We start from the raw sequence: 21,097 nt of genomic DNA on the forward strand, positions 1-21,097 counted from the left end.
CTTATAAAGACAGACAGAAAAAGAATCTTTTTACCGAGGCCTGTAGTGACAGGACAAGGGGAAATGGTTTTAAACTGGAAGAGGGTAGATTTAGATTGGATACAAGAGAGAAATTCTTTATGAGGGTGGTGAGACAGGAATAGGTTGCCCAGAGAAGTTGTGGACACCCTGTCATTGGAAGTGTTCAAGGTCAGGTTGGACAGGGCTCTGAGCAACTTGACCTAGTTGAAGATGTCCCTGCTCATTGCAGGGGCAGGGTAGACAAGACAATTTTTAAAGGTCACTTTCAACTCAAACCATTCTATGAAAACTTCTCCCCAGGTTTCCTGGGGACCTGGTCCCAGTCAGACAGTGGCTACATTGCTGCTGTAGAGCCTGTTTTCCCATAGCTCAAGTTCCTAGTGCCCACTGGGCCTTCAGTCAGGCCAAGCATCTGTGTGTGACATGCGCAACCACTGAGCAATAGGGGGAAGAGACAGAAAGGCTGCAACACTGAGCTACAAAGGGCACTAGGTAAGAGGAATGGGGAGGACATGAGGCATAAATTAAGCCTACTGTGTGAGACGAAACAGACCTCCGTTTTTACCTCAGCCGCTTATTTATTAGGTGACTGTCACATGTGGAAAGTGTGAAAAGCTCAGCCAGTATCTTCATTTATGAACGAAACAAAATTTCTAGAAGACTTTTCTTCTCATGGAGCTCAAAGTACTTGAGAATCAAACAGAAGCATTCTCATTTTACAGACATGGAAGCCAAGTCAGCAATTGCTGCATTAAAGAGGGCTGCCAATGGTTTCCCAGACATTTTTCCACTCTCTTGATGACTATTTATTCAAATTATGTTATTTCTTAGAAAAGGAAAGAAAAACATTTTCCAAAATAAGATGAACAAGAAAAAAACCCCATACAAGCAAACCATTTTTCATTTTTGTCCAAAAAATAACAACAGAAAATCCTTAGTAATGTATAACAAGGCTAATTCCAGAAGTAAGAACTGAGAATTTTCAGTTCCGCTTCTGGTGCAAACACTAAAAAGCAATTTATCGTCTAGGAAGAACACACAAGAGCAACTGGTTGAAAGTTCTCATATTTTAATTATACATTTGACAGTCATTAAAGAGAATCTACACATTTACCATCTGCTTTTACAGCTGGAATAATATTCAGAAGACCAGCACAAGGCACATTATAGGTATTAAACTTAGCAGAAATAGCAAACAGCAGTCATTACTTGTGGGGAGTTAATTTAATAAAACCTCAAGTGTCATCTCTCTCCTATGTCAAGTCAACAAATGGAAGGCTCTAACCATATTAAGTGGGTGTTTTAAACCGATGGGCTGCTGGAGGAAGTAACACAGAGGGCACTTAACTACGCTATGTAGTAAGACATACTGCTGAAGAGCTTTGCATTGTGGTTGTTATCACACAAGGTAACTTCCCCCCCGCCAAAGTTAGCCTAACTTTAGCTCGTGCTATCGTGAATACAATCCCGGAGATAGCAATTGGGCATTTCAGCACTTTCTACTGCCAAACAGGCACTTGCCAAGACCAGATCAATGATTGCAAAAGAATCAGCCCTTGCCCTACATTCCTGGAAGGCCATTCCAGAATGGCAGGGCGCTATACAAATAAGCAGGAAAGCCAGATATTGTAAGTCCTTTCTTAATCAAAGAAAAATTACATGATTTTTTTTTCTCTCTCCTATGAATCTCTGGTCTGAGGTGAAAAGCAGCTGACAGGAGCAGCACGGGCATCCTTATCTGCCCCATATGGCACGGTTACTTACTCATGACATTATTATTTTAAATTAGGGTAACTCTGGTGGCTATCAAGGCACTTTATGTGAGACAGAAAATTCATTCTTGGGGGTAAGGTATCTTCCCTCAGCTGCATGGCAGGAAGAATAAAAGTCTAGAATAGGAGCAACTCTCAAATGTGAAACATATGCAACTTTTTTTCATCATAAATGAGCTGACGTACGAACATCAGCTCTTTGGAATGGCTGAAAAATTAAGCATGAATACATTACAGCCTAGAAAGAACAAGGCTAGGCTACTTCCTACTGTTCTTTCTTTCAGTGTGCAGTGTTTGAGCTGCTCAATCGTCTCTCTCTTTTGAAATGTCAAAGACCCTGTAATCTTATTGGAAAAAGAGTCCACGTAGTATTGTGCAGTGCTGTCACAACGGCTTTCATTTATGGCCAATTAAAAACAGAAATAAGCATTCAAAGCAAAGCCTATTTCCTTCCCACTTTTCTGTCTGCTTGCAGTTGTTAAGCATGCAGATATAGATTTCCTTTGTCATTATTTCACAGCCCACCAACTGGTGTTTTATGAACCGCAGTGGTCTGTGGACCAGTAAACCTGGTACCATTTCTGCCTCCCTGCCGGATAACCTAATCTACTTCTGTTACAAATTAAGAAGCTACAGAATTAAGACTGAGATACAATCAATCTTCCCTGAAGAATTTTGTTTAATGTTTCTATAAATATGAACAAAGTGACTGAAGAGGAGCTCAAGTACGATAAAACTCTTCAGATTTCACACAGCACAGATTGTGCAAATTCAGACATCTACAATTAGTCACCCTGGCTCAATTATGGGGACTAGAGGAACAAATAAAAATGAAGGGCTCCTTCACAGGATTTAGATAAAAAAAAGCACAACCTTTGCAGTTAGTGTGCTCATACTACAGCAGCAAGCTTCAACAGCTGCTACTGTTAAACAAAGCCATCTAGGTTTTCTTGTTGTGTGAAGGGGTTCTTGCTCATGGGCAAACTTGCTGGACACGTGTTGGCTTATAGACACTTGAATGTGAAGGAAAGTGAACTCTTTCCCATGATACTGTCTTGGGATCTCAAGTGAATGTCTCAATAGCCTCTGCTCTTGATGGAGAAAGGGACAGCCCTTCCCTGAAACCTGAACATTTGGGCTGGGTTGAGATGACAGGAAGAAGTCCTGCATGATTTATGGCCCTATTGAAAGCATAAGGAGAGAGTCAAATTCCAAGCCACTAATTCACCTTCCAAGAGGAGAATCTGCAGAGCCCTGGGTATTTGCTTCTAGTTGCCAGAGGACAATGCTAAAGTCCAACCAGGGTGCTAGTTTTGGAAGGAGCCCCCTATTATTTTCTGTCATTGCAGTCACCATAAATTCCTCTTAACTAAAAAAATACTAGCCTATCATAGATAAGAGGGGATGCATAAAACCCTCAGCATGTCATTAAATAAGAATAAAAATGATTCACAGCCAGTGACTGAGAACCAGATTCAAGAGTGATACTGGCTATGCAAGTTCTGCGAACATACTTAATTCCCTATATTTCAGATGTAACTCATGGGTCAGTTCACATTATTCACAGTCTGGGTCTAATGCAGACAAGGATTATGCTTAATACAGCCTTCCTTTCTTGAAATTCCTTCCTTTCAAATTTTGGAGTTGTTTTTTTAGCTCTTCTAGCTCCGTTTTGTGCTAGCCACCAACTGGTGGTGAACAGGCCCTCTGTCTTCAAAAAGTAGGCCTCTAGTTCTTGAAACAAAGTCGACCAGAGAAGCTAGTGGGTCCTCCTGCTTCATCTCCATACACAGGAATTAAAAATAAGCACTGTCAGCCAAGAAACTGTAGGAAAATGAGCACTCTCTTGTAGTAGTCTTTAGTTGACCAGCAACTGCATTGGATATCCAGCTAGGAGTATTCGCTCCAAGTGTGATGTTTCCCATCATTGTCCAAAGGAAGGAAAAAAAGGAAGTGAGCAAAGTGAAAGTCTCTTCAGGTCAGTCTTCAAAGGGAAAGCGTAAGTACATCAGTAATTGGGACATTAAAGAACAAATAGTAGCAAGTGTCCCATGTGGCACTGGTTGGGAAATAAGCTAGGCAGTACAGTAATTGATACTGGCCAATCTCTAGTGCCTCTGGGTTACAAAATACTTCACGTGGTCCTCCAAAAGCTCCTTTGAGATTCTTGAATCCAAAAAGTGCCTTTGGCAAGCCAGTTTTCCGTGGAAGCAGCCAGCACCCAGAGAACCTCTCCTTTTCCAGCACATTTTAAATTAAAACAGTGGATGAATCACATCAAGGAGAAATGGCAAGTTGTTCTCCTTTACAAGTGGTCTCAGAGCATACCGAAATCCTGTGTTCTAGTTGCAAGGTAAGAGATGAGAAAACCCTGCAATCTAGCTACAGACCAGATGCACCACATATGCAGGAGTGGTATAAATGTCAGGGTAAAGATCAAGGACAATAGTAAAAATGGTGACTGTGACTTCTTCACAACCCTTTATCCCACACCCCGTGTATATAATACATGGCACAGAGACAAAAGTGAGAAATAAAATCTATGGAAAAGAGTACATGGCTTAAGAAAGATAAATCCACAAGTCACACTTCCTAGAGTTGAAAGAAATTCTGGTCCATGGTGTGAGGGACAGTAGTGACGCCTTGTACAGTCTCTGTAAGGATGGCCAAACCTTGGTAAATTTAGTCCTTTAAGTCTACAATTAAATTCAAGTCTGGGTTAAAGGCTAGAACAAGTACCTTTTAAGGCACTAAGGTCTAAGCTTAAAGTAGGGCAGTTTGTTTCAGTCAGTATATAAGCTGGTAGATAAACTGGCAATTTGCAGACGGGCTAGTGCGCTCTTATTAAGGCAGTCAAACATCCTTCCAACATTGTGATCCGTCTGTTTGGGAGAGAGGCTTACTGGGAACAAAAGGAAGCAACTGCTCAACTATGCTGAGCAGCCAAGCAGAAGCAGCAAACATTACACATTGTGACGCACAACAGAAGGCCTAAGAAAGGAGATGCTGTGCCTCCCTATGCCAAACTCCCAGGGGACTGGAACAGATGACCTACAGAGGCTTTCTCCAACCTAGATTATTCTACTGTCCTGTGACTTTACAACTCTGTGATCATCGGAGCCATTCTCCAGTAACTGGTGTGCAAAGGACCAGCATTCTACGGACTGGGCTCCTTGCAGTGGCAGGGCAACTAACAAAGACAACTGGTATCTCTCTTTAAAGACTGGGAATACACCATTTACTAAAAAAAAAAATCTGCTGTTTCCAACAGAATGTCTTCAACGGACCACAAGAATAAAAAGGAGTTATGTATTACTTCCATGGCCACTAGACATAAATTCTTCAGAGTTACAAGTCTAAGGGGAAGCAGCTTCATCTGTTTTTTTGCTGGTTGTCAGTTCAATCAAAACCAGCCATCCCAACATACATAGTAGAAAAGCTAATAGGACTCCGGTGAGAATCTTAGTTCTTTCAGTACTGGCATTAAATGACTATGCTTCTTGCACTGTGGGAACTTCCTCTGTCCTGCAAGAGAAAATAAAAGATTCAGGAACAAGAAAGGATGAATGGAAATCATGTCTTCCTACCTGCTCTGAGCACCATAACAAAACCATTCATACATACATACATCCCAGCTGAGACTAGAACTGCACTTCCTTCCAAAACTCGGAAGGGAAAATGGTAATGTGCAAAATACAGCCCTTTGAGAAGACTCCCACCTGGTAAAATACCACATATATGTAATAAGGGACACTTAACTTTTTTGTCATTTTAAAAAAACTTCATTTTTTAAGGGGGAATACACTGTCTAACCTGGAGACTAGCAATTGGATATAAAGGTTAGGTCATACTTAGGTTGCTATCTGAAATCTAGTCCCAGTGTAAACTGATGAGCTGTGAACAATAGCTGTTCACTGCCCATATAATGCATGTTCAGCTCTCAGGAGTCCTAAAAAGCAAGCCATCCTCTTCCACCTGGAGGATCACACATTTCTTACCACTATAGCCACCCATGATCTTAAAGCCTATCTCACGTAGCTTTAGGCATCTGGATTACCTGGATGCTTTTCCATATGAAACATCTTAAAAATATCACCAAGACACTATAAAATTAAGTGTTGGGAGATCAATAATAGGGGAATCATGCACATGTTAAAAGAAATCAGAAGTAAACCAACACCAGAGAAGGCTGCAGGGGGATACTCAGTACTGCTACCTACTCTGGAAGTGGTTTCTCTTCAGGCAGTCCCAGGAGAACAGCTATTCTAACACCAACACATACATAAGAGCCCCAAATGCCTCTAGGTGGGGACAGGACTGAGAAGGTATAACTTGTCACCCAGCGTGGGATGTGATAGGGGATCTACTTTATTTGATTGCTTACTTTACCCCTGAACACACTATAGCCATGCAACACCTGTCTGAAGGCAGGGAACTCAGCAGCCTCTTAATGACAAAGATGCGCAGGGCACCCCATACTCCTTGCCCATCGTTTGAAAGACAACAGGCTGCAGAAAGTAACAAACATTCACTCTCACTCCACAAAACCCACCTCTTCTCTTAGTTGGGAAAACAAAAAGGCAGCTGACTCACCGAGCGTGGCCCTGCGCTGCCTTTGTGCTTCTTCTCCTGACCTGGGATGACTTCTAATGAGCGATAACTCGGGGGTTTATCTTCTGGCCATTCCCGAGACCGGTGTCGCCGCCTGCGGTTTGTTGCTGGGAGACGGACTTGCTCTTCAGAGGAACTCCATGACCCCCGACGAGAAGGGGGAGAGTAGCTGTGCCGCCGCTGACCTGAGTTATTGCTCCTCCTGGTGTGGTGCTGGTACTCTGGTCTCCCTGTGGGCTCCGGTCTCCAGCCACGATGGTGGCTGGAGCGCTCCTTGGCCTCCTCTGGATAGAAACTGCAGCTGCTGCTGCTGCTCTTGCCTCTCTCAGCCTGACGTGGGGGTGACACATCCCGCCTATAGGGCTGGGGCCTGCCATTGTAGCCACCTGTCCTCTGCCTCTGAGGTTGGTCCTCTCGCCGCCTGTCCCAGGGCTCCCGACTGTAGCTGGAGTGAGAATCCTCACTGGAAGGCAAGGGCAACCTCCGGTTTTCCCTCCTGTCCTCTGCTGCAGAGTCCCAGGGTCTGGGGGTATGGGCAGCTCTCTGTGGCCGTGAGGAGTTACTGCTCCCATGGATGGAGGAAATGTGATCAGTGAGAGGAGGTGGCATGATCTCAGAGCCCAGAGAGGACAGCAAGCTGGGCTGCACAGCCTGCTGCTGGTGGGAGGGTGGCCGGAGCTGTGACATGTTAAGGTTTTGGATTTCGGACTCCAGATAGTCCAAAACACCCTTGTTAGGGAAAAGCTGAGCTTGTGGCTGCACCAGTGGAAGACTGTTCTGCAGAGACACATCTAAGGATAAAAGCACAGGAGAATGAAGCAAGTCAAGGAGAAACAATAGAGGGCCCTTCTGGAGTAATGATCCTGGCTGAGTCACTTTTGAGCCTCTCTTCTCCTGTCCCTCCTCACTGCAAGAGCTGCAGAGTCTTAAGCACTACAACCAGCACATCCAGACCACACAAGGTAAGGTGGAAAGAGTAGTAACTAGTAAGTTGCAGCATGACCTGTGCTGTTTTAGGCAGCACAGAGGTAAGAAATCAGAGTCATCCATCACACCTGGAAATATAGCTTATGTGTTTAGAGAGAGGAGCATTTGTTTTCCTACAGCACTGATACCAAATTTTATTAAAAAAAAAATTAATCAGAGAAAGTTCATAATATTTCCTCTCATATCTCATTGAAGTGGAAGAAATATGAACCAATACTGCAAAAGAAAAAGAAAATGTTCTATATATGTACACATACACACACATATGTATGTATACTTCTACCCAAGCACAGGCGATTCAAGGACTGTGAAAACACAGGCTAAGAAACTGCCTGAGGAACTTACTTGCCCATTTTCTGCCAACATGCACATGGATTTCCTTGAGAAGACTCAGTGTATTCTGTCTTAAATCATGGTTGCTGTCACTAGATCTTCCTAAGGAAAACTGGTGCCCTGGCTAGGAAAAATGGTAACTGTAGAATTAACTGGTGGACTAAAAAGGTATATACTCAAACATCTCAAATCTAGCATTTAAGATGTTTGCAAACTATTTCTTCAAGTAACAGTTAAGACTCATCAGACACAGAGTAAATCTGTGACTTCTGTGTAGTGCTGAAAAGCTAATTTCAGATGACAAATATCTTATATTTATTTGAGAAGTCATTATTCTGAATTCTCCTATTTTCCTTGGGCAATTAAATAGTATTACTGGTCATAAGTTATTTTATTAATTATTTCTCTAGGCCTTCAGAGACTCCATTTTCCCTCCTCCATTAAAGTTACAAATAAATACCACCAATGCAAGTGATTTGGGGGCAGAACAACAGGAAAATTCTTCCTGGTTCACTAAAGAGTTTTTTTGCTGCATACAGGGTAGATCTATTGCACAGAAGGCAGTTTGCCCTTAATCATTTGAAGACTAGACATTTGATAAGAACTCAAACATATTGCACCTCACTTGTCATGTCAGTTTTGGCTATAAGGAGTTGACCGTGACCAGCACAGCAGAACAAAGAGACAGCACCCTCCTCTACCACATGAAGCGAGATAAGCTGGGTATATTTACCCTGCAGTCACTGGGGTGTAGCACAGATATACCTTAGTTAGTATTAAACTACTGCACCCAGCACCGAGTCTAGCAAGACACTTAAGATGGATAGGCTGTATTTACTCACTCAGGCAGGTCTACAGTACACCGCAGATGTAACATTTCTCTTTTTGGTAGTACAGAGGCTAAAGCCTCACCTGCGTAACCTCCCTAACAAGTTACCTGTTTCTCATCCTGGATTCCCTCTGAAATGATGCCCATGGTCTCACCTTGTTGCAGTAGAGGGTTCAGCTGGTAAGAGGAAAGTTGTGAGTTCCTGTCAGCACCTCCGTAGAACATGTTGGGTGACATCCAAGGTGCAAGTGCCTGAGCCTGCTTCATGAACCGATGCCGTTTCAGTACTGTAAAAGAAGAAGGAAGCTTACAGCAGTTATCCAGAGAGAGCACAGCTTGCAGACCACGTACCATTTTGCTTGATAGACTGTAGCCTTTGGATGTGGTCAGATACAGGAAATTCACAGAATGAAAAGCTCTCTCCACCCTATGACAAAGGTGAAATACAGCACAGGAAATTCCAATACAAAGTTGTACAGCTTCAAAAAGATACCAAAAAGAGAAGAAAAGGGTTACTGCTTGACATTCAGGGTCCAGTTCCAGCAACTGTGAACAAATGGCACTATGATTAAGTACACAGCACATAGCCATATGCAAGAGATCTACCTGCCCTGTCATTACGACTACAGTTGCAGAAAGGTGGGAAATAATGCTTCATACAGCAACACATACCACGCTGTTTTCTCCCTCTTAAAACTCTTTCAGTTCGTCATTGGTCCTTTCCCCCTTTGGCTTTGATTTACAGCTAAATGAGACCTTTTTTTGCTACCTTCATGTACACTCTCTACAGATCATATTTTCCACACCATACTCCATCATTTCCTCTCTGTTCCACAAATATGGCATTCAGAATCCACTGTCCAGCTTCTCCCATTCTAGTCTTTCAACCACTCTTGTCGTCTCTCTCTGTAACTTTCCTCAGCATGACTGCTAAAATTAAATTCCTTAGGACAGTGTGGTCAAGATGATGAACAAACTAAATTTCCTATTCTCAACAGAAATGTTGAGTGTGCTAAAAGAGCAAACTCAGTGGAAATTTTGCTCCCTGTTTTCCCACAACTGCTAACTGCAGACCCGTACTCATGCGGTCAGGCTCCAATTCCACTTAATTTTTTTCAGCACTTCCATTTCATCTCCTCTACTCAGACAAACTCACCATCCCTGTCTTCAAAACCATTGCTCATTGCTGCTTCTTTTTGAAGAATACCTACAGAAACTTCCTCCTTGTACCACAGACAATCAAAACCTAAGTTTACGAGCAAGTAAATTCTGGAAGCCCCAGATTTTACAAAGCCTGACTGTGCATGGTTTGTCTGTCATTACTGGGTGAAGTTTTTTTGCAACAGGGCCTTTGCAAAATTTATCTTATATGGCTTCTCTGGAGTTTCAGAAGTGGCAGGCTTTTACTTCAGCCTCTTCTCTGGTCAGGTATGAACAGAACATTCCTGGCTATACAGTTCAGAAGACAGATAGGAACGTAATTGCCTTTGTGACTTTTACCCCTCTAATAAATCTGTCTGATGAAATTAAAAGCTATTGGAGGGAAAGAGACAGGGGATAGACAGACAGGTTGACTCCATAAGCTTCACTTCTTTAAGAAACCAGGCTACAGCTAAGCTCCAATTAATTCTGTCCCCTGGGTTCATCTGCAGCAGGCAGCATTTAGACTGAAAGCCCTTTGGGACTGAGCTCTCCATTTCAGGTAGCACTCTAGTTATTAAACATGTTCTCCTTTAGTGGTTTCACTGAATTTATACAGAGTACTACTTGCAGCAAAACAGGGACTGACCATACCTCTCAGCACATCCTTCGCTATCCCCACAGTTCATGTAGCTCCATTTCGTTTTCCACTCCAAACTCCCTCTCCTTCCCCAGCCTGGCTCCAACCAGAGTGAACCACAAAGCTGGAAACTTCAGGGGTTTTAATCCTAGTAGTCTGATTTTTCTTCAAAGCTGTGTGGCCTGACGTAGAAGCTTTCAAGCATTTTATGCCAAACTTGCTTTGTTATTTTTTTCTTCCCAAGGGATTTTCCTCCAGTTTACATTTCAAACTTCCTCAAACAAGGAACAGAGAAAGAGGAAAGTGAAAAAGGATAAAAAGAAGGGAAAGGCTTTATCTCTTTCTATTCCATTCCTCCAGTTATCGCCTTGAGAATGTCCTAGAACCTGCTGAGTGCACATCCCAGGGTTTTGCCCAGGGAGTGAAAGGCCCAGTAGCTGTGGGCATACCTACTTAGGGTTCTCCTCCATAGGGTATGAAGGCAGTCACTAGGACGAAAGTCATCCTGTCCCTGTAATTCTCTGATCTCTCCCTACAGCTGAACAAATGCAGAATTACCCGTGGACTTCCTTCACTACCTTCATCCTTTCTTCCTTCCCCAGATACTTTGCCTTCCAGTTTGAACCTGATATATAGTCTGGTTCCTCCACCTGCAAAATGGAAGTAAAGTTACTTCTGTCTTTAAAGTGAACATATTTATCTGAGGAAGGTCAGAATCACCCTAATTCCATAACTCATACCTGCTATAAAACGTTGGCAGAATGTCATGTTGTTCCCTCCACTTACTCCCTGCTGAGAAAGGTTGTTCTTCACCTTTGACAGACCTTACAGATGCTCGGCCAATTATCCAATTATGAAAAAAAATAAAATATTTTCCAACCTAGTCAGACCCAGGTGCAAGTGTATCCTATTTTGCACCAATTCATTAGTGGAAGAAGTCCACAGTAGAAAAGGAACAAGTAAGAACAGAAGGAGGTCATACGTATATTTACCTTGGTGGGCTTTTCTCAGAGGTTTCCATGGGGAATGTAATTGGCTTGCTCCTGGGGCACGTTTAATATTTCTGTACACCAATTCTGAATAACTCAAACAATGCACTTCTTTTATTACTAGGTTCAAAATCATGTTAGTTAATGACGTGACTTAAAACACCCAGAATTACCTTGCCTCAGTAGCATCTGTAACTGTTCAGCAGATCTAGGCTACCCTCTAGTGGCCAATAATTGGGAGGAAATCACCCGTACTCGGCTTGCACTGTAATTCATAAAGACTTAGTTGAGGATTTCTGCCTTCTCTTCAGCTGTGTAGAACTGTTACTCCTCGGGACTGTTTTTTAAGATACCCCCTGTATCTACCTTCTTGGGCTTTTTAAGGCCTCCAGTTCATTTCTTGGAGTCCAAGAAAGCAAGTCAGAGGCAGGATGAAGTGAAGAGAAGGGTGTGCTACAGGAGGGGTGGCAAGGATCCTTTGCAAAGGGGATAAAGAGGGAAAGCAGCTGGGATGGAAATTACAGCCACAGACTCCAGCAGCCAGTCAAGGAGGCTGGACTTGTCTGTACCTTCTGTTATGAGCAGGGAGAGGTTTTGGGAACCCTGCAAGTATCCCTCCTACCTATCCTCAACAGGAGGCAGGAAAGACTAAAGCAGCAATCTAGAATGTGTGTGCTATCATCTCCTACAGCACAGAAAAACAAAAAAGAACTTACACATATTCTGAATCCCCTTTTTGACAAGAACCAGGAAGCCTGGAGGTGTGAGTCTTTCATCTCCATCACCTCTCTCTCCCTTCATGGAAACTAATTTTTCTGCCAAGTTTCCATAGCCTCCTCAATACCACGCATTTTACTTGACAGCTTGTAAAGATCCCAGAAAGTGTTTTGTTTTGTTTTGAGCAAATGAGAAGGATGCTGTGTTTGCTCTTTGCAAGGGCTAAGCAAATTAAGCTTAAATCTAAAACTCTCACAGCTTACTAACACCCAAGGTATACCAAATAGCTTTTTTTCAGGTACAGGGAAACCAGAAACACATTTCTGTTCATAAATCCTGTCCTTGTAGCATCTGAGTAAGAATCCGGTGATTTCAGTGTTTTATATATAAATGTATTTGTTGCCTTTCGTTCCTCTCAGATTGAGTAAACTGCAAGGGGACTATTTCACTTTGTGTCGCTACTAAGGTTCAGTTACAGGAACACAGAGGTTATATGACTTTAGTAGCCAAAAATCAAACGCTGGCCTTATTAGGAGAACAGAGTCTGGCTTCAGAATCTTTATTACTGCGAAAAACGATGCACAACAAAACTTCAATTGACCCTCAAAACCTCAGAATGCATTTGCAGGGTTGACAGACTATCTTTCTCCTTTCTTTCTCCTCACTTCCTTCCCCAAAATAAAATAAAAACTTTTTCTTGTAGAAGGAAAGCAGCTCTGAAAATAACATGAAGATAGAAAATTCCAATTTTTACATCATTACTTCTCAGAGTACCTCAGTAGCACCAAGGCATTCGCTTGCCTTCCTCACATGCACAGGCATATGAACCACAAAACAGGAAAGAAGAATCCCAAGCTACTCATACAAGGGGAGCGATCTTGCCCTGGATGAGAGACGTTGGTAGCAAGGTGTGAGTTGGGGAGGAACTTCTGAAAGTAGGACACAAAGGAGCAAGATGGGCTACATGTATCCTAGCTCCCCCCCTCTAAACTCAAATAAACCAGTCATGGAAGTCACATTGGCCAAAAAAATGTTGTAGTCTATATGGATGCTGAACTGTAGGGAGAAAGTGGAGCTCATCAAGCTCCAAGTCAAGCTTCTGTCTTGACAGAAGCCATGAAGGGATGCACATTTACTTGAATCTCACCTTCCTCATTACAGCAGCACCGGGTTGGGCAGCAGACACATGGGATGTGGCAGCAGCAATACTGCGGGCAGCACTGGCACCAGCATACTCCAATCAATAGAAGGAGAAGGAGGCCACCGAGAACGATGAGGAGTACTGTGAGCCAGTCTATGGAAAACACAGAGAGAGAAAGAGAATCCTGATGTACCTGGGCATAGTAAGTTACTGAGCACCTCTCCACTGCTGGAGACATTTTGGGGTGGGGAGAAATAGAACAGGAGGAGATATCTGCCACCCAGGCAACTTACGGAGAACAATCAGCTTAACTTCTTTGTCAGCATCACCTGAGGTATCTCCTGGTGCTTCCACAGTGCAGTAGTACACACCATGGTCCCACCACATGACCTCACTGATGACAAGGTCTGCCCCTGAGGGAAAGAGTCAGCAGGTTATTTGGGACTGACAGACACTACTTTCAGACCCCACTCTAAGAGGGCCCTTTGCCTGCAGGTGACATATACTACTGCATCTACTCTCTTCCCAAGCATAAACATCATCTTCAAACAATCCCACTTGAGTCCATTGAGAACTCCTGTAAAACAGCATCAACTGCCAGTCCCTTTTTAGTTTGTGTTGCTGGAAGGCAACACTTCTTAGAAGCAGGACTAGTTCCGTGTGGAGTGAAATAACCAGCATGCTGCTGGGTGATGGGTGTTAACAGATACCCACAGCTGCCAGCCCTACTAGTTCTGGAACACAGATCACTGTCTCTGTTACGCCAGTCATCCCAATAACTCTTCTGGCAGTAACAACAGCTATTGCTTCAGAGCGATCAGGGAGCATATAAGGGACATGGACAATTTGTAGTACTTCTTCAAAGAAAGAACTGTTTCCTAGTTTCTGGAGTCCTCAGCTTACTTTTGCATTCTTCAGGAAAATGCTCAGGCATCCTCAGCTCATCCTTAGCTCGTAGTGCCTCCAACACCCTCCGGCCAGCTGGAGACAGGGCCATTCACAACTCATATTTCATTGCCACCTCACAGAATATGTATGCTACAGATGACACTAGCTGTGTTTACGCTTCTCTTCACTTGGCAGGCCCAGATTTCAAACAGTTACCAAGTTCACTCCCTGCCTGGGAGGTCAAGTCACTTACGGTTCTGAATGGTGATCTTTCGTTGCTGGTAGTCGATACCCAGCACAGGCTCCTTCTGCCCATACTTCTGGATGACAATGCGTACCTTTCGCTGGCTGTCATTGCAGTCGTCAGATGGGTCTTGGCCAAGAGCTAGAGCAGCCTGGTATGCTACAAACACACATCATCAAATAATATGCCAAAAGTTATTTCAAAGGACCAATTTCTATCCCTGTGAACAGCAGAGAAACTCTTGAACGCATATGTGCATTTGCTTTGGTTTAGTAATACAAAGCATGGCTTCAAACCAGCAAGAACAAGTTGCTTTGGAGTACTCAAAAGCAACAGAGCTAGAGCCACAGGAATGGCAGAGATTTTGAGAATGCAGCGGCTGCAGAGGAGATGCCTCCTGCACTGACAATTAAGAAGCTAATGGTCGTAGGCTGGAGGGCAGCTCCCAGTATGAAGATAAACTGGAAAGAAAAGAAGTCGCAAAACTCCCAGGCGTACTGGAACTAAAACAAAAGTGTGTTTATTTACCAAACAAAATCTCCAGACATACATGAACCACTGTAGGGATTTCCCTCCTGTATCATATTGGATGTTGTGGAGCTCATAAAGACAGAAAAGAATCCATCACCTGATTCCAGCTAAGGATAACATGTAGAGAGCCGAATTAATAGAGGGCTAGAGGCAATTTCTGTCCAATACTCTTATGACAGACTCACAATATAAACTACTTTCTTCACATTTGGGAGCTGACATTTGGGGAGACAACTGATACAGACAGTCAGCATTGTCTGTAAAGGGCTTGCAATGAAGAGAGCAGAGCACAAAACTTGTCAAAGGTTCCTCCATTGCTATATCTACAATGGATCATGAAGAGCAGATCTAACTAAGCAAACACTGTGATCTTCATGCTCTCTGTTCCTGTTGGGGGCTATTAGCTTGAGCCTGGGCTCAAAGCACCCACATTATGCTGGGATCAGCAGAACCAGGGACCCACCTATTGTGGACTAGGCTGTAGAGCACCTTGGTAACATGCCTCCCTAACCCATCCAGACTGCATAAAGGAGTTTGGGCACCAAGTCACCAAACAAGTCCAGGCTCCCCATTCTGAACTCAATCTTAAGTGTGCAGTTAAGCTAAGGCTGGCCAGCTTAAGTATGTTGCAGACAGAGGAGAAGGAGAGGAGTTGGAAGGGACCTACAGTGATCATCTAGTCCAACTGACTAACCACTTCAGGACTGACCAAAAGTAAGAGCATGTTATTTAAGGGCATTGTCCAAATACCTCTTAAACACTGAGAGGCTTGGGGCATTGACCACCTCTCTAGGAAGCCTGTTTCAGGGTTTTACCATCTTCTTGGTAAAGAAATGCTTTCTAATGTCCTGGCTAAACCTCCCCTGGCGCAGCCTCAAACCATTCCCATGTGTCCTATCACTGGATACGAGGGAGATCAGCACCTCTCTTTCTACTGTTCCTCCTCAGGAAGCTGTAGAGAGTAATGAGATCACCCTTCAGCCTCCTTTTCTCCAAAATAGACAAGCCCAAAGTCCTCAGCTGCGCCTCATAGGACATTTCTTCCAGCCCTGTCATCAGCTTCTGTATGTATTCAAAGACCTTCACATCCTTCTTAAATTGTGGGGCCCAGAACAGCACACAGTATAGAAAGTAAGGCTGCAACAATGCTAAATACGGTGGGATCTCTTTTGATTGGCTGGTTATATCGTGTTTGATGCAGCCCAGGATGCAGTTTGTATACCATCTTAAGAACCGTCTTAAACACTCCTGAATTAAGGCTGCACACACCAGAAAGTCTGCACAATGAAATGCTGCCACCAGTACTACATGTTATTAGTTAAAATCCTTTCTGCCCTCCAGAATGGACGTGTTTCACAGAATCACAGAATGATATGAGGTTGGAAGTGACCTCTGGAGATCATCTAGTCCAACCCCCCCTGCCAAAGCAGGTCCACCTAGAGCAGGTTGCACAGGAACATGTCTAGGTGGGTTTTGAATGTCTCCAGAGACAGAGACTCCACCACCTCTCTGGGCAGCCTATTCCAGTGCTCTGCCACCCTCAAAGTTCCTCCTCATGTTTAGATTGAACTTCTTTTGTTCGAGTTTATGCCTGTTACCTCTTGTCCTTTCACTGGGCACCACTGAAGAAAGATTATCCTCTAAACATGATTCTGAAATCAGTAACACCTGGTCACAGGTATCTAGCTCCAACCAAAAAGTCCCCCATGGAATCATAAAGTGCACTCGTTGCAGGCCCCTTGCTTTCAAATATCCTGAAGCATAAGGTGGGGCTGCCAAGATAGACAGGTGTCAAACATCACTGAGCCTCTCTGCCTTCTGAGTTGATAACAAGGAGGACAAATGAGCTGCTTTGGCTTGGATTGCTACAACAGCGTATCATAAAGCCTTGACATTGCAAACGAAATCACAGACATGACCTATTTTTTCTTGGAGTGCAGTGAAATACCACCACCTGGCCTGGTTTGTGGGCAGGAAGAGGTCAAAAGCCTGTATTCCCCAATAAGTCTACCTTCCCCATCCTTTCCATTTGAAGAGATATTCCTTGGAGGACAAGCCTGACACTTACAGACTGAGTAGTAGTCAAAGATGGGGTCCTTGCAGAAGGATTTGAAGCGCCAGGTCACCACCACGTCTTGCAGCTGTGCTGAGGTGCTGTAGTCACACCTGAGGATAACACTGGCAAATAAGGTGGTATAACGTTCAGCATCCTGCACTGTCACCAGCAGGGAGAGGCAACCTGCAAACGAGAACACGGAAGGCAGTCAGCCAGCAGAAACAGACACTGCATCACAACTTTCACTCTGCACCAGACCAACAACTGAAGTACATCTTCCTCAGCCTCATCCAGGACCTGCACCCTCTGGTGAAGCCATCCAGAGTTACAAATCCTGGTTAGAATGCGAGCCTCACCCTTCCCTGACAGAAGGCAGCTTCAGCCAGCTGCACTGGCCTGCCTTATGGAACTAATTTTTTTCTCCAAAGCAAGTATTAGTAGCCATTACGTAGCACATCACTTGGTGCCCTCCTTCTGCATGGGGAAACCTGTCCCTCCAAGCTGGGGGAGATAGTTCATTTGGACCAGAAGCACACAGGATGGGATTGCCTTACCTTGCCATCCTTAGCAGAAAAGTTCTGCAGTGCCATTGTATAAGCACCAAATGAATTTTATTGAGGTCTCGCTAAGATAGTCATCAGAATGTTACCTAGTGGTGACCAGGACTAAGACAGCATCATAGTTAAACTTGATCTGTTTATTGCCGTTTCAGAGCGGTACATATCAATTACTCTTTTTTCCCTTTTAAGTGAAGCTATTGTTATGTATGTTTAGAACTCATCTGTAACAACCTCGACAGCATTTTCTATCTGAGAAGCTGCACCCACTGAGCAAGGTTTTACACAGTTTCTCATAAGCTATGCTTTATTTTAGCCACACTCCAGAGATTTCTCTATCTTATTTAAACTTCGATAATACAGTAAGTTGTGCTTGTCATCAACAATAGCAAAGTTATCACCAGTTGCCTTCGATAAGGCAATACAAATAGTGTGGAGCAAGTGTGAGATGCCCTGTCTGGAATATACCCCAGAGAACAGGGCAGGAGTTGCAGTGCTATGCTAGTTGCTTCTTAGCAGGGGAGCACAACAGCAGGAAAGGAAGGAAGGAAAGGGGGGAAGCTTGGAAGCTACCAACTGAAAGGGTCACCACGAACCAGCACTCGATTTTTATCACATATTCAAAGACTTTCCCTCTACAACATGTTTTCACAATGACAGCAAGGGAACAAGGGACTATGTAGTAACATCTGGATCACAACTGCAAGCATTCTTTCAGTGTCCTCTTAGGCTGCACCTCCGCAGTATGTTCCAGGCAAATATGAGCTCACCCATTTCCACCTGGTGGAAAACATGCTGTAGAGGTGCAATGCTGCCTCAACAAGTAACTCTGCAGTAGGGTATTGTCAGTGCAGTACTTGCCCAGTTTCTGATTTGAAACAGACTCCTGCTCTGCCAACTCAAAGCACAGGCAGCAAACTCATTTGCCTTAAAAATACCACAAAAACACAGAGAGGACCAGGGTAAACTCTGAACCCAAGGCTTTTCTGAAAAGTAAAATATAAGCACATGCACTTAGAAACACCAGCAGCTGTGCAAACCTCTAGCAAAACCAATGACCTCTATTTTTTACAATGCTGTAGCAAAGCAAGGTCCAGACTGGTGACAGGTAGTTACAGTTGCTCTTATTTAAGAGCATTGTACTTCAACACATTTTGTTTCAGCTTTCATTGTGAAATAGCTGAACTACAGGTTCTTACTGCAGGAAATCACAAGAAACCAACCCAAAATCTAATCTCCCAAGATTGGCAAAACCTTGATCTCATTGTCAATCAACTGAATTCTGACCTGTCAAGGCTCATGGAAACAGAACAGATTTTCCATGGGTTTCCTACAGCAGCATCTCTCTGGAAAGAATACTCAAAATCGTGCTTTCAGTTGCAGAAACCAAAGCTCTTTATGAAAGGGATCCTTTTTCATTAACTCTGCTTTCCAAAGTAATCAACAGTTGAGAGACAAGTTCCTTATTTTCTAAGGAGGTTAAAAACTACTGTTCCCACCAGAGGACAGTTGAATGTCTCTGCATGTCTGATGTTTCATACTAACCTCCTCCAAGAAAACTGAAATTAAGGCTGGTTCATAAATTTGGACTGCATTACTCCACTGCATGCTGCTATCTTTCTTATCCTGCTTGGAAAGAACAAATCTGGACACAGGCCTATGGCTTTGCATCGAAGACACTAACCTTCAGAGCCAGTGAAGCCAAGTTTTAGCTAGAACATCATGCAGGAACATGGCTGTCAAGCAAGACAATCAACAAGCATACCTCATTTTTTTTTTTCTTTTTTTACTGGTTCCCTATGAAAAAACCGAACTTTGGTATTTAAAGCTAAATCATCAGCAAAGACCCAGGCAGCCAAGAAGCAAAATCATAGAATGATCACTATATTTCCTTACAGGAGGTCAGAAGCTGTCAGGCAACCTGCAAAGCTTGGTAGAAAGGACTCTGCTTGCTGAAGGCCGCCTGTGGACATGGAGGTGAGCTCCTATTCTCCATAAAAGCATGTATCTAGCAGGTATGGAAGCGCTGCTGCTACACCAGATCCCCAAAGTGTCTGGGGCTGCTGAGCTACCAGGGGTGGGCCCTTGTGAGGGAACCCCTCTGCGGCCGTACCCTGTGCTTAGGTCCAAACCAAGCTGGTCGCACAGGACCGATACTGGAGCCTGCCAGGAAGCAGGCGGCCACTTCCTCCTAGGAGAGCAGTTAGCCGCACCTTTAGGGTAACGAAACTCCTCTCCGCATGGCTTTCCTGCCGAGCTCGGGAGAGCACCGCTCTTCCGCCCAGCGGGGAGGGTCACCAAGGGGGGGGAACAACGCTCGCCCGGGCCGGGCCGCTCATTCCCCTCGCCGCGGGGCCGCCGCCGCTCCCCCCCGCCGCACCACGTTAACCCAGGGCGAAACCCGACGGCGCTTCCCGGGCCCTCGGCGCCCTGTGCCACACCGGTGTCCCGGGGCGGGGAGTGGCCCCGGGAGGGGGCCGGGACCCCACCGCCACCGCCACCGCCGCGGAGCAGCCCCACTCACCGGCCGGCAGCCAGGCCAGCAGCAGCGCCCACCGGCAGCACCCCCGCGGGGCCATGGCGCTGCCTCCTCCGCCCGCCCGGGGACGTCCGCGCCGGGCCACCCCGCCGCGCCCACAGGCCCTCCCCTTCCCGTGGCACCTGTCCCAGGGCCGGGCTGGCTGTCCCCTCCCTCCGCGGCCCCTCGCCGCCCGCCCGGCGGCAGGTACGCCTCCCTCCTCCTCCGTACAGCCGAAAGACAAAATGCCGGCCGCCGGCTTCAGAAACTGCTTAAAAATAAAATAAAATAAAAATAAATATTAAAAAAGCCAAATGGGCACACAGGTGTATGTGAGGGTACGGGCACAGATAGGTGCTTTCACCCGAGCTCTTGCCGTCTGGGGAACTGGCCGGCGCCCGGGAGCGCTCGCTTCGTCTTGCGGGCAGAAAGTTTAAGGAATTAATTTCGTTTTCCCGCTGAGTTCGGAAAAGATGGCAACGGTGGCTAAAAGAATCATAGAGTCGCCTAGGTCAGAAGGGACCTTTAAGATCATCAAGTCCAACCGTGAACCCAACAGTGACAACATCATCGCTAAACCGTGTCCCTCAGCACCACGTCTACCCGTTAAACACCTCCAGGGATGGCGATTCCACCACCTCCCTGGGCAGCCTGTTCCAATGCTTGATAACCCTTTTGGTGAAGAATTTTTTCCTGATATCCACCCTAAACCTCCCCTGGCGCAACTTGAGGACATTTCCTCCTGTCCTATCGCTTGTGATTTGGGAGAAGCGACCGACCCCCGCCTCTCTACAAGCTCCTTTCAGGTGGTTGTAGAGAGGGAGGTCTCCCCTCAGCCTCCTTTTCTCCAGGATAAACAACCCCAGCTCCTTCTGCTGCTTTAACGCAAAAAAAACCCCACCCAACAACCCACAACAAACACCCACCAGCCCCTCTAACTTATGGCAGAGTCGGAGCTGCCGTGCGCCCCCGCTCAGCCCCGGCCCTTACACCGGTTAATGGCCGCCGGCAGGTGCCAGTCCCCGCTGCGGCCCGACGGCCCCTCCCGCCCCCCGAGTCGGCGCATGCACGCACCGCTCCCGCCGCACTACAGCTCCCGGAGCGCCTCGCGCGCCGACTGCCC

General features: G+C 45.1%; 1 protein-coding gene across 1 annotated transcript; it reads right to left on the bottom strand.

Annotated features, from left to right (window-relative positions):
* Positions 1–5,276: 5,276 nt before the first annotated feature.
* Positions 5,277–20,035, bottom strand: ILDR1 (immunoglobulin like domain containing receptor 1). The gene is made up of 8 exons (XM_074154221.1): positions 19,981–20,035; positions 16,912–17,082; positions 14,322–14,471; positions 13,474–13,593; positions 13,187–13,333; positions 8,709–8,840; positions 6,387–7,195; positions 5,277–5,318 (listed from the first exon to the last, which is right to left on the bottom strand). The coding sequence occupies exons 1-8, from the start codon at positions 20,033–20,035 to the stop codon at positions 5,277–5,279; spliced, it is 1,626 nt and encodes a 541-aa protein (XP_074010322.1).
* Positions 20,036–21,097: the final 1,062 nt, after the last annotated feature.

This window comes from Numenius arquata, chromosome 1 (genome assembly GCF_964106895.1).
Source record: "Numenius arquata chromosome 1, bNumArq3.hap1.1, whole genome shotgun sequence".
NCBI classification, from domain to species: Eukaryota; Metazoa; Chordata; class Aves; order Charadriiformes; family Scolopacidae; genus Numenius; species Numenius arquata.